The 13,195-nt window shown below is 33.3% G+C and overlaps 1 protein-coding gene across 2 annotated transcripts in view; it reads right to left on the bottom strand.

Moving 5' to 3' along the window:
• Positions 1-322: 322 nt before the first annotated feature.
• The window catches only part of spab (space blanket), a 95,052-nt gene continuing 82,179 nt past the window's right edge, over positions 323-13,195 (bottom strand). The window contains exon 4 of one of the 2 annotated variants that reach the window (XM_085818838.1): positions 323-731. In XM_085818838.1, coding sequence (XP_085674964.1) covers positions 535-731 — 197 coding nt within the window. In that variant the 3' untranslated portion in view covers positions 323-534. Of the gene's footprint in view, positions 732-9,938; positions 10,216-13,195 lie in introns of those variants that run through there. The other variant, XM_085818839.1, reaches the window with a different exon arrangement.

Raw genomic sequence — 13,195 nt, 5'->3', positions numbered from 1 at the left:
ATTTCAGATTATTGAAAAACTCTGTGTCTTGTAGCTTGTTTCTCAGAAAGGAATATTTTATTTATTTACTTATTTATTTTAACTACATAAACTTGATTTACCTACAGGGAGGGGAAAGGGAGATAGCCAATTATCCGGATTTTTCGCGTATCCGAAAGTGTTAAGATCCCAGATAATCTGGATATTTGGATTTTTCTATTGCGTTTAAATCATGGAGTGTAGAATTTAAAGTCCTTTTCTCTATCTTAAGCAAAATAAATGTAACTTATATAAAATTTTACTAACATTATTGATCATTTTTAGTTTTTTGAAAATGCGAGAATTTAATTTGAATTTTATTTTCCAAGAAATTTAAATCATTACAACTATTGTTAATTCCAAAGTTTATCTCAAACAACTAGTTTGATTTCAGAGATGCATGCTTAAATAATCATAAAATGGTTCTAATTAATTTTTCAGTTACATATGATGAGTAGGGTCAGCATTTCTCACCAATACCAAGCACGCAATTCCATTCTGCTTTTCGTCTAGAGTTTATCCAAGTCGAGGTCTGAAGTACGATTTATCGATGAAATATACTGGCTTCATACGTGTGGCAACTGTACCAATGCAGCTCATGGGGTCTTTAAAGTAGTGGCAAAGTTTCCTCGGTGCCATCCTATGTCGTCGAAGTGTTTGGCAACACATCCCTTTGCTTACATCACAATCAGAACTTGTAGTGCATTCGTCATCTGAAAAGTTAAAACAAGCTTATTAAAATTGTTCAATAATTTATTTGTATAAATTATTTTTTAATTAGTGGAATATTTTTGATATGTCTTCTTACCTCATATTTTGGCATCTAATATTAGTCCTCTCTCCTCTCTCATGAATTAATGTCACCGACTTACTTTTGAAATTGGTTAGTTTCTTTTCTATTAACCTTGTCATGATTGACAAATTTTAAAATATTCTTTAAAAATATGCTGTTGATTCAGTCACACTGCTATCAAACAATAGAGCCATTAAAATTAATAGTACCGCATATTTGGCAATGGTTTGTCCGTTTATGTATTTGCTTAATTTTATCTCATCTTTTGTATCTCATCTTCCGTCATTCGTGTGTAAAATTAAGAGAATTTTCAAGTTATGTCTATTTTTACGAAAAGTATTGAACCAAAGGTACTAATTATGCCACCGAAGAATAATGCAAATTTTCAGAGTGAAATGCGTGCATGCCTGCGCAGCTGTGATTGTGAAGGGGATTTAAGCGCGCGGAGGGGTTTTCGGCGCTTTGACGTACTACCCTTCATATTAAACTTCGCCAACGCAGACCCAAAAGTGCAATAATCTCGTTTTTCTCCCTGCTCATAGTTAATAAATCTCATCAAAGCAACAGATATTAGACTAAAGAATGTGATTTAAAATTAGCAAAGTATTAGGTTTTTTGTTTTGAATTCTCCAAAACGGTAATAGGACTTCGTGTACCTTATCAACCCATATTATTACTCTCAACGCATTTTCATTATTCTAGCATTAGCGCATTTAAACTTAGCAAATAATTTTCAAGTCCTCATCGCAAGAATACTATTTCTTGATATATAATTTACTTCATCTATGTTTATTAAGTTTCAACTTTATTAAGCATTTTCCATAGAGCAAATAAAATTTTCATATTTGTTTTACTTAGATACTAATCTAAGTCGCGCAAGAGTGCTTATTCTTCTATTTCCAGCCAAAGGCCTCAGAGCACAGCGCCAACCTAGAGGTCAAAACTTCTACCTCTAGGTTGATACCTCAAGAACCACTAGCTACGTCGGATGTCCGATTTCGGCGATTTGTGTGCTCGTACTCCTTCACGACATTCGCCGCGTTTCTCGCAAGGTTTGGGTGAAAGAGGTTATAATAACCTAATCTAGTCTATTCTAACCTTCTTAGTTTGGGTTATATTGATCATTTGCGGTCAAGTCGTAAATTACCAAGCGAGGGGCGGGAGACGAAGATGTTAGAAGAAGGGAAGCTCGGATTTAAGCAAAAACCTAGGCGTCCATCAAACATTTAACTTCTTTCATTCTCTTTTATTTTGATTTTAGCTGTCGAATAACATTTGTGACGCTGAGAAATTACTTAAAAGATATTTCTGAGTTTCAAAGACTTTCGAAAGCTTTCCTCCAGGCTTAGGACTGGCAGATTAGATGCAAATTTAACAAAGGGCTGAACGAGCTTCCCTACAGCTTACCAGTGCATTTTTGTGGTTTTCCTTAAGTTTAATATAAATATGAGCTTTATATAAAATCCTTAAGTTTTATATAAAAAGTTTAATATACCTATTCTTCCTGGAAAATTCTGCACAAAAGCTTGCCTTTGCCAGCCCTTTACCATATTCAATTAAATAAACACACAAAATCTCCTTATAAACATTGATCGTATGAATGCAGTTATTCGCGAGAACTGGCACATCACTATTAAAGAGCTCATGTCGATGCTTTCAGTCAGTCTTGAGGATGTAGATACCATTGCACAGAAAAAAAAAAAAAAAAAAAAAAAAAAAAAAAAAAAAAAAAAACATTTTTAAAGTCTATAGCGACCTCAGAGAAAAGTGGGTTCCCTACATCATTGCCGAGCTCCAGGCTTAAATTCCACTTGGAAGGCATGCAGTTTTGTGGATAATAATATCGTCAACGTCAGTGCTTAGAAGTGGATTCACGGCTTGAATTCAAACGTCGTGAATTTTCATCTGCTAATAGTCTTAAATTTTTGGAACCTAATGTGAGAATTCTTACTTTAAAAAGGATTTAAACAATAACTACGTAGTTCGCTGTTTGTTTCATGTCATAATTTGTTATCTTTTGGAGTTACTTGATTGTTCAGCAGATTTTTTACATGAGCATTTATTATTTATTGTTCTTTCTTCTTTGCTAAACAGTATATTACTAAAGATTGAACAGTGAGTAAAGGATATTTTTTATTTTTCATAATTCTAGCAGTTAATTGAATTAATGTATAAAGTCGGTTATATGCGTCTTATAAGTATAAAATTAAATAGAATCTTAAAATATTTTAATTCTATTTCGTAAACTATATAATATTCAGTTTTCACAATTATTATTTCTCAGATTATATAAATTCGTTGTTTCATCATAAAAAATGTTACCTAAGTTGCATTAATTCTTCCCATTTTTTAGATTTTATAACTAACTTATATAATATTTAAGGTTAATATACTATGACCAACTCTATATATGTATAATGTAGGAAGCTCAGCACAAAGATATCACATTCAGAATTTATCAGTCTTGGGCTATTCTAAGATTGAATGGATTTCATACGAATCTTAGGAGTACATTGGAACATAGACATAAATATATGTAAAAGTTTCCGCTCCTACAATAAGCGCATTACTTTTCACCAATCTTTATTGAATCCACTACTTTAAAAGTATCCACATTTTGTCTGTATAATTTTAATATAATTAATTATCTTCATACGACGTTATATAATCTAGCGCATATTTTCAAATAGTTTTGTCCTTGGAGCTCTTGATATATAGTGAGTATTTTGGGAGTAAAAATTACGGAATTTGTAATTGTTTTATGGCAGATTGTCCAATATCTTTACAGATCCTATAATGATCTGCTGTGTTGTTTGTTGTTACTAATACCAAGGAGTGTAAACTCTCTGAGTCCCTGATTTCGTTAATTCTGAAAAAAATTGAAAAAATAAGAAAAGGGTCGGTGAGGAACTCTTGTGTAGTAAATTAAGCATAAGACAGAAAATGACAAGAGCTGGTTCGTTCAAAATTTCATTTATTGCAAATATGAAAACCTTCAAGATGGCGATTCAGTTTGAGAATCTGAGACACTTGAGAAGATCATTGACGAGTCTAGAGAACATAGTTTGGTAGGAACTTCATGGTTGAGAATATTTCCTAGGAATTTCATGGTTGAGAATATTTCGAAGGTAAGTACAATGGTACGAATCATGGGCAGGTGGAAAAACTCCAAATACGCCAAAACTTTTACTAATTTTTTGTCTGATACCAATGTGAAGAGATTCATTTCGATATAAAGAAAAAAAATCTCGAAGAATGAATGCTAGTTTAAAATTGGCTTGACAGAAAAGATTTTTTGACTTCAATAGGGTCAAGCATAGGATTCGTCGTTACATGCAGACGAAAACCTTCTGTTAGTTGCTATTTCTGTAAACGTTAAATACAAACATTAAATGCTAGTTTTGTTGATGCTTTTGAGTTATCTTGAGAGAGAAAAACTCTTCTTCGCAAATAAGAATAATTTTATTTTTTTAAAGAAACACAACAAATTCCCCATGTATCACATAGTATCACATGGGGTTTACAGAAGTAAGTATGAAACACAATACAAAATAAACAGAAAATAAAACTGAAATAAAATTAAGGATGATTACAAAGTTTTACAATGAATTGACAAAAAGTGTCAAAAGCACTTCTCTCGGAAATAAATTGGTAAAACTCTGGAGGCCAGTTAATATTAAAATTTTTCAGTCCCAGATTCAAGACTTTTCTTTCGCTCTCATATTTAGGACATAGAAGAAGCACATGTTTAACATTCTCCTCGCCGCCGAGGCCACAGTCACATACAGACTCAGGACTCAACTTAAATCTGTTCAAATAACTCTTAAAATTCCCATGTCCAGTAAGAAACTGGGTTAATTTGTAATTTGTGAAGAAATGATGACATGACAATCTCATTTTAATAGAAGAGAAAAATCTCCTAGTTAGACTCCCTTTATTTGAATTAATGAATTCGTGATTCCACGACTCCACAATGCTTTCATACATGACCTTCTTATAAAAGGAATTAGGGATATTGACCAAAAGTGTCAATTTCCCGCTTAGTCGCAGTCTTAGCAAGGAAATCGGCTCGTTCGTTCCCAACAACACCTGTATGACCACGAACAAATGAAAATGAAACCGAAATATTTTTATCCTTTAAATTTTTTAAATTCTTTTTGAATCTCGATAATGATATTATTAGAAGACGTACATTTTAAGATCTCCAAGGATGAAAGGGAATCAGTACAAATCAGATAGTCTGAAACAGCACTGTTTTGTTTAGAGACCCATTTGACGGCGAAGTTTAAGCACAAAAGTTCAGCTATGAAAACGGTACATTCATCTCTGATTCTAAATTGAAAGTGTTCAAATTTAAGACCATTTTTGAAGACAACAAATGCGAGACCAACCTTGCCATCAATTTTGCTTACGGTACGATATCTACATATGACCCGAAGAAGTATCCGCCTTTGAACACGTCGTAAATATCTATAATTTATCTTCTTCTTGAGCAATATACCTTAGACTCTAGAGCCATACCTAATGAAGGGTGCAATTTTTTTTATATAAATGAGCGAATGAACGTTGTAATTAATACCGTACGTGTTGCGTGCAATACGACTTAATCCACGCTGTAATTTATCACATTTCTCTGATATATAAGTGTTGTTTCCAAGAAAATTTACGGTCAAGAAAAACCCCAAGATATTTCATTTGCTTTACTACAGTCAAAGGGGTGCCATCGAGAGATAACTGAAATGCATCATAACAGATGTTTCGCTTTTCAATAATCATAACCCTGGTTTTATCAGGATTAAAATCTAATTTAAAACCTTTTGACCAGTTTGAGGCGAAATTTAAAGTCTCTTGTGCCTGTAAAAAAGTAGCAGAAAGGTCCCTACTCTGGAAGCAAAACAAAACATCATCCGCAAAGGCTATAGTATCACAACAAGCAAGATTTTTCAGCTTTAATAGGAGATCATTAATAATAATATTCCAAAACGTAGGTCCTGAAACAGAGCCCTGAGGGCAACCCCTTTCAAGGTGACGGATCGCAGAAGCCGAGCCCAATTGCAGTTTGGCCGCCCGATCATTTAAAAAATCAGCAGCAAGTGAAAAAATATTCATTGGAAGGTCCACTTTTTTGAGAAGACTGAGAATAGTCGCATAGTCGAAGGCGCCCTTAATATCCAAAAAGACCAAAATAGTGTGCAAGTTTTTCTTTTTTCCTCTCTGAACAATTTCATTTAAGCGTAAAAGAGCGTCTTCGGAACTTTTTTGAGGTGTAAAACCATACTGATTACCAGAAAGAAGATCTCCATGGCGGAGATACCAGCAAATTCTGTTAATAAAAAGTTTTTCCAAGCACTTACCTAAAACAGGAAGTAAGCTTATACATCTAAGGTTATCTAGGTGAGGAATCCTAGACTCATTTCCTTTAGGAATAAGAATTACTTGAGCATGTTTCCAAATACGTGGGAAAATGCCAACATTTAGGCAAACGTTAAAAAGTTTATGGAGAAATTGAGGAAACATTAAATGAAACTGTTTAATAATCTCATTCGAAATAGAGTCAGGACCAGGTGATTTATTTGGTTCCAGCATAGAAATAACTGTATTAACTTCATCACAAAAAAACATAGGATCTACAAAAGAAGAATAAGCAGTACGCGCAGCTTGACGGTATTCCTTATGCAAATCATCACCATTTTCCTCTAGATCCGAGGGGAAAGATTTCTGAAGCACAGCAGTAATCGTCTCTTCTAAAGAGTTGGTTGTCTCTCCAGTGGAAAGACAAATACCAGTTATTTCAATTTTTTTCATGAAATCTCTTTTAACTCCATACGTGTAAATCTTTTTCCATATACTGTGAACATCAATGGTCAAAAGAAATGTTTTCCAAGACTGAGATTTAACATCAGCAAGCTTTAGATTGTAAACTTTTCTATATTCGAGATATTTACTTTTATAAAGTTCTCTAAGAAGCGGATTTTTACAACGCTGAAATCTACGCCTAGAGGCATTAAGCCTCTTTCTCATACAAAAAATTTCGGCAGACCACCAAGGAACATTGTGCTTACCATGATTCCTAACAGGTATGGAAATTTGAGATGCCTGAAGAAGAACAAAACTAAAATTCTCAACAAGATTATATTTAGGCGAGAATCGTCAGTACAGTCGTTAAGAATATCAATGAAACGGGTGATGCGAGAAGAACAAAATTTTCGAAAACGATCCCAATTTGCTTTTCCTGTATTGAAGATTTTAAAAGGAACATTTGAGGTGTCTCGTAAAAACGTAGAGAGACAAAATTCAAATTCAATCATCATGTGATCAGAAAGGGATTCTTTTTCAGACAGCCGCCAACTCGAAACATCCTGGAGAAGATCTGAACCAATAACAGTAACATCAATATAACTAAAACCTTGAGTTGCCTGAAACGTAGGTCCATAATCTTCATTAATAACAAATAGGTTGTTGGCAGAAATAAATTCACTCAGTTTATCTCAGAGTCTGAATAGGGACTAAACCATAATTCAGATTTGCCATTAGAGTCCATGCACCAAACCAGTCGATTAAGATTTTTGGACAAAAAGACTTGACTAATTTTATGAAGATCTAAGTCAATGTTTCTTGAGGGTTCAAAATAGTATGAAAAAAGAGTGAGCACAGTTGAGCCAACAGTAATATCCAAGGTGACCATATTATAATCCGTATTTTTATAATCAAGAAATGTTGATAGATCACATGATCAAATGATGATTGCCGCCTTTACATTGTCAGAATTAGGATCACAATAAAATCTATAAGTGCCAGGATATCCTGGAAGAAATGTAATAATGAGGTTCCTGAACCAAAGCACAGTCAATATCATCAGCTTCCATATTTAAAATTAGCTGTTGTGTCGCAAATTTGGATTTATGAAGATTTAACTGCACACACTTTAGAACGCGTCTAGCCAATCTAGCCATAATTAATTCGAGATTTAATGTTCTTTCTCATAAATTCATGACTAGGACAGCATTCTGAAAAGGGCTTGTGATTAACATTCACTTTTTTATAGCTTTTATTTGTTTTATGATTGAAGCGGATGCAATTTATACAAGCTACAGCATTCCTATTCGAACAATCCTTTGCCTTGTGTTCTCCAGAACAGTTAAAACAGGCTGTTCGCTCACGACATTCATCAGCACGATGGTTGTATCTAAGACACTTAAAACATCTATTGATGATAATAAAATTGTCAATTTCACATATACTCCAATTAATTTTCAACCTGGCTTGATTCAAAATACGTTTACGAACCATAGGGTGCGTTTCAATCACAATGTGCCTCGTGAACTGGAAGGTTTTTAAAGTAAAACAAACACTACATATACTTCTGTTTTCATCAGATTCAACAACTTCGGGATTTTGTGCAAAAATCACTTTCAGAAGATCTTCATTAGGTATTTCATTTGGCACATTTTTTACAAGTAAAACAGGATTCCTCTTTTTTGGCAAGGACGTGTTCAATCCCGGAGACTTTTCATTAATCTCGGCTTGAAGTCGATTCCGATCATTTTCTGTCAAACACTTAACCAAGACTTTATCTTTTCCAATATTTTTTAAAGTATATACACCTAACTTAGCTTCTAATGGATTAATTTTCAGTTTAATAACTTTCTTAGCATCCTCAGAAGAGCAGTTTTCAGAGTCTACAATTAAACAACAATCCGAAGAAATCAAGGACTTTTCATTAATCCTTGTAACATCAAATGGCACCACCACACTAGCATAATTAGGTCTTTGTTTCACATTGTTTACAGAAGATGGCAGCACAGCACTAGCATACGTTGGTTTTACGAAAATGTCTTTAAGACTTTCCCTACAAGCTTCACGGTAACCCAACGACTTAATACGTTCAAAATTCTTAGCAATCAAACACTTTAACTCACACATTGCATGCCTTGCCTCTTCACGAATATTTTGGTTCATATTACACTTTGACTCAATAGCCGTTTCAAGTTTATCATAGCAACATTTAAGCGCACTATAAAACGCATCATCGTCTTCTTCGTCCATCCTGGCATTCCTTTATTTCGTAATACTACTCAAAGAAGTAAACAAATCGTCAAGCTAGGCTTAACCATGCCGAAATCTTGCAAGAGCCATAATGTTAACAATACTTCTTTCAACTTGAAATAAATTGCACAAATATAAAGCAGAACACTTACACAAATAAAATTCATTAATTACCGCAAGCTGAAAATCAGAGCTCAAGAAAACACACACAGCAATGGCCAAACAATAACAACAAAATGTTAAACGATTTCTCTTTTATGAAAAAAGGCGAAATATGAGAAAAATAACTTTAAACGCTTTTATAGACGAAAAGTATTTTAGTTGTAGGAAACAATGCAATTTTTGAAAGGGAAAGCTTTCGAGTTGTTTTTAGCGCTCGTAATTTTTGAATTTGGAATTTTTTGATGGAATTTTTTGAGTAATCAAGCATGCAGTCGTTTTTTCAAACCTTTCACTTTCAGGCAGAGAAAACAGACTTTCGACCTCGAGGGCATGCAGGCAGACATCGACGACTTGAGTGATCTGCTTGCAACACGATTTCAAACGATGATTATACCCGTTAACTTGTTTTTTGTCTACCTTCCTTTCTTCTGTACCTCTTCCCACGCATACTGCTAATCATACAACGAGTGATCATTGTTTCTCTAATTCTGAAATATGAATTGCCCTGAATATTTCTATTTTATATAAGCTCTGCATTTATAATACCATCTTTACTTTTACTAATGATAGTATTATTTTATGTTATATGCGTCATTAGGTATTAGGTAGCCGGTTATACTTTGGCTAAAAAGGCCTAAAAATTTCCCTTGTTAGGTTATAAAAATTGCTTCTTGACTGTTCTGCATTTTTTGCATTTGTTTTGCGAAAGCTCTCAAAAGAACGTTCAATTTCACAACAACGTGAAAAGTTGTACTTTTAGATACCGTCCGTGAAACCGAGAAAGCGTGAAGCACTCTTTTGCATATCGGATGTGCCTATGTAAGGTTTCCTAATAATATTTCATAAATTAAAAACTTTCATAAAAGGCATATCGTATCTGGAGTATTATACAATGAAGTGAAAATAAATAACATTCATTTCAGTTACAATATCTTATTTATTTATTTTTTTTTTTCTGATTCCTCTAAAAATTCTAAAATTTTTACAGTTTATCCTAATCTAGGTTGCAGGAAACTATCAAAATAAAAAGAAGGTGAGGGTCTAGCGTCAGCAGACAATGCTCCAATACAAACTGAGGGATGGAGGTACCTATGACACATAGAGTCATAAAAAAGGAATCCAGTTTTTTGACAACAGAGCCAATTTGGAATTTTGGCATTCCTTACTTGTTGAACAGTATTCCACTGCTAGCAAAGCTACAAAAAGACAGATAAAGAAAAGAATGGTTTTGAAACGGTAAAAATAACGGAAAGGAGTTTTAGAAAGGTGTGAAATTTAATCAATAAAAACTCAAATAATAATAATAAATAAAGTTACAGAAATAAAATATAACATAATGTATAAGTAAATAAAAAATGGTAGCATGCTATTTGCTTTCAAACTGATTTGAAAATATAAGCTGCATAAAATTCTGCTACAAATAGAAATGAGAATGTAAAAGAAAGGTAATATTGCTTTTAGTAAGCAGAAGACAGGCTATTATGGCAATTCTGTTTCAGCACAACAGATATCAGGTACTTGATCCCCTATTCTGGAACCCATTTTAGATCTAGTCGTTGTAATATGGACTCAGGCTCATGGATCGAATCGGCAGGTTGAACGTCAGGATTTCATACGAGGAAAACCCGATGTCTCCAACAATCAGCGATAAATAGCACTGCCACCGCAAGACTTTAATTACATCAGTGTGATTTGCTGCTCTCAGATGATCCGAAATTGCAAAGCGTATCCCTATAATGTTACTAGTGAGTATTGCAAAGAATTTTGAGGAAAATTAAACCCCTTCCCTAAGCGGGAGAAGGAAAGGAGGGAGTTTTAAAGAGTAAAAAATTAATGTGTATTTATTTCCAGCCAAGTACATCTTTTAATATAAAGGTTTCAGATTGCTGACCTCACTATGGAAACGGTTGCAGCGATGTGCACAGGACATGATAGTTATCAGTCTGAATTTTATTGATTCGAGGTTAATTTAGTACCTTCAGTATTTATTTTCGCCATAAGTTTACACATGATTTATTACCATATGACTACGGGCGATTTTAATGTAACAAAAGGATGAAGCGCAAGCTATCTCCAAACTGACATATATTCTTCGGTAATGGACACAGCTTCAGCAAAGCTACATCAAGATTATTACATTTATTAAATAATAATAAAGAGAGTTTGGTAGGTTTAAAACAATTAAAACTTATCTAAAATTAACGTAAATTAAATATGAACCTGACACTTTCAGAAGAGATTCCTTCTGTATTCACATGCAGGTATTAGAGCTTTCATTATGACATAAATGTTCTCTCGAATTTTATGAAGTTAAAGCTATTGGTTTAATTTCTAATTAATGACTTAAAACAAATCAATTGTCTTCAAAAATTAATGATTTCGATATCCTCAAGACCAAGAAGCTAAGGAACGCTAAACACGACTTTTAATATTGATAAAACGATTCTGCTTGAATAAAAACGTTGTCTGAAGAACTTTATGCGTCTAGAGAATTTTGGTAATTATATCGCATTTGTAGTGATTTTGACGCATTTATAGTGATTTGGTAAAATAGAAAATAAGTAATTTTTACTGAGATGTTTTAAGGCGGTAAGAATAGTCTTGCAAAAGGCAAACATGACGAAAAAAACTGAAAACTTCACGAAGATTACGCACAAGACATAGTACTCTGGAGAAAACAATAGTTTCTGGTAGAAACGAAATTCAGAATCGTCCGTCATTCGCATAATTGTCAGATTCGGTAGCCCCCCCCCCTAGTTTTTCTTTTATTTGCATGGCTGAAATCCAGTGTAAAAGGTCAGCGTTTTGACTTAGATTTTTTTATTCAAGCTGATCAGGTAAGGATAACTTTCAAAATTTATTTCCTCCATACTTACACACACGTCAACAATTGAAGATTAATTAGTTAATAAGTATTATTAATGTCGCGCAAACTGCTGTGGTATTAATTAAGAAAGAACTAAAATATGTAGAATCAATATGAACCAAGATTGGTAAATTATCTAACAAGAATGCAAAAATTAAAAACAACTGAAGCAAAAACGTGGAAAACAAAACTGAAATAAAAGTAAATTAATACAAAATAAGACAGTAAAAAGAAATCTGAAATGTTTCAGATTTTAATGTTCGGTCGAAAGGGTTTGATAAGGTTTTTCACGTTCTCGCTGACCTACTAGTCCACCAGTTTACTGTTGCAATCACTCCTGAAGTATTGTAATCGCGAAAAGTTTCAGGCAGCGTATTTCAACGAAAATATCCATTTTGACCGCTATCGAATGAAATTTAACGATGTTTTTTCGTGGTATCTGCACGTAAAGACAGAATAAAAGACGCTTTTCCTCCAAAAAAATTATAAAACTGCTTTAAAATGAATTCTGAAGAGAATTTTTCGTGGCGTCTGTACGAACGTATGTACTTATCTCGCATAACTCAAAAACGAGTAGTCTCAGGAACGTTGAAATTTTGTATATAGGACTACTATAACATGTAGATGTGCACCTCGTATTTTGGTTGCAATCGGCCGCGCCAAAAGTATATAAATATATTTATATATATATCCACTTTGTTACCCGGCTCAGTGATCTCAGTTTCTTTACTCTTATATCTTTGTAAATTGTACATTTTTTGCTTTAAAAATGATTGAATTATGTTGTTCTTATCTTCCGGTTAAGGTTTTTATGCCTTTAGTAAATCTGTATGCAATATTTTTAGAACTATCAACAATTTTAAAGTTGTTTAAGTGCCGCTAAGCCTAATAATTTTTTTTGATGTTGGCCATTGCTTGTTTACATTTGAAACAGCAGACTAGTGGATTTGTTGCCAATCTAGAGAAACGTAGCTTCGCAACAACAAAAATAACGCCTTCATTTATTATTGCGAATTAAATCCTGCTTAATCCTTTCTGGAATTTTTTCGAGGAAGTAAGTGTTTAAGATTTACTTCGTAAATTTTAATACAGATATTTTGAGTTTTTATGTATTTTTGCCTTGTCGCGAAGTAAGAACTGAATTAATTGAATCAGAAATACTCAATCGTCTGTGGAAAACTGTTTCTTTTTTGTTTTGTTTGCTAATTTCTTTTATACATCGTTCTAGCTTCTATTTGAATAGAACATGTGGCAATGATTAGATAATTCTTTAAATGATATAAATTTTGTGCATTCTGAGTTATAATATG

The sequence above is a fragment of the Stegodyphus dumicola genome, chromosome 6, assembly GCF_044657685.1.
Source record: "Stegodyphus dumicola isolate Sdum_Otavi_A_Nest chromosome 6, ASM4465768v1".
NCBI lineage: Eukaryota > Metazoa > Arthropoda > Arachnida > Araneae > Eresidae > Stegodyphus > Stegodyphus dumicola.
This window is presented reverse-complemented; position numbering and strand designations above follow the sequence as displayed.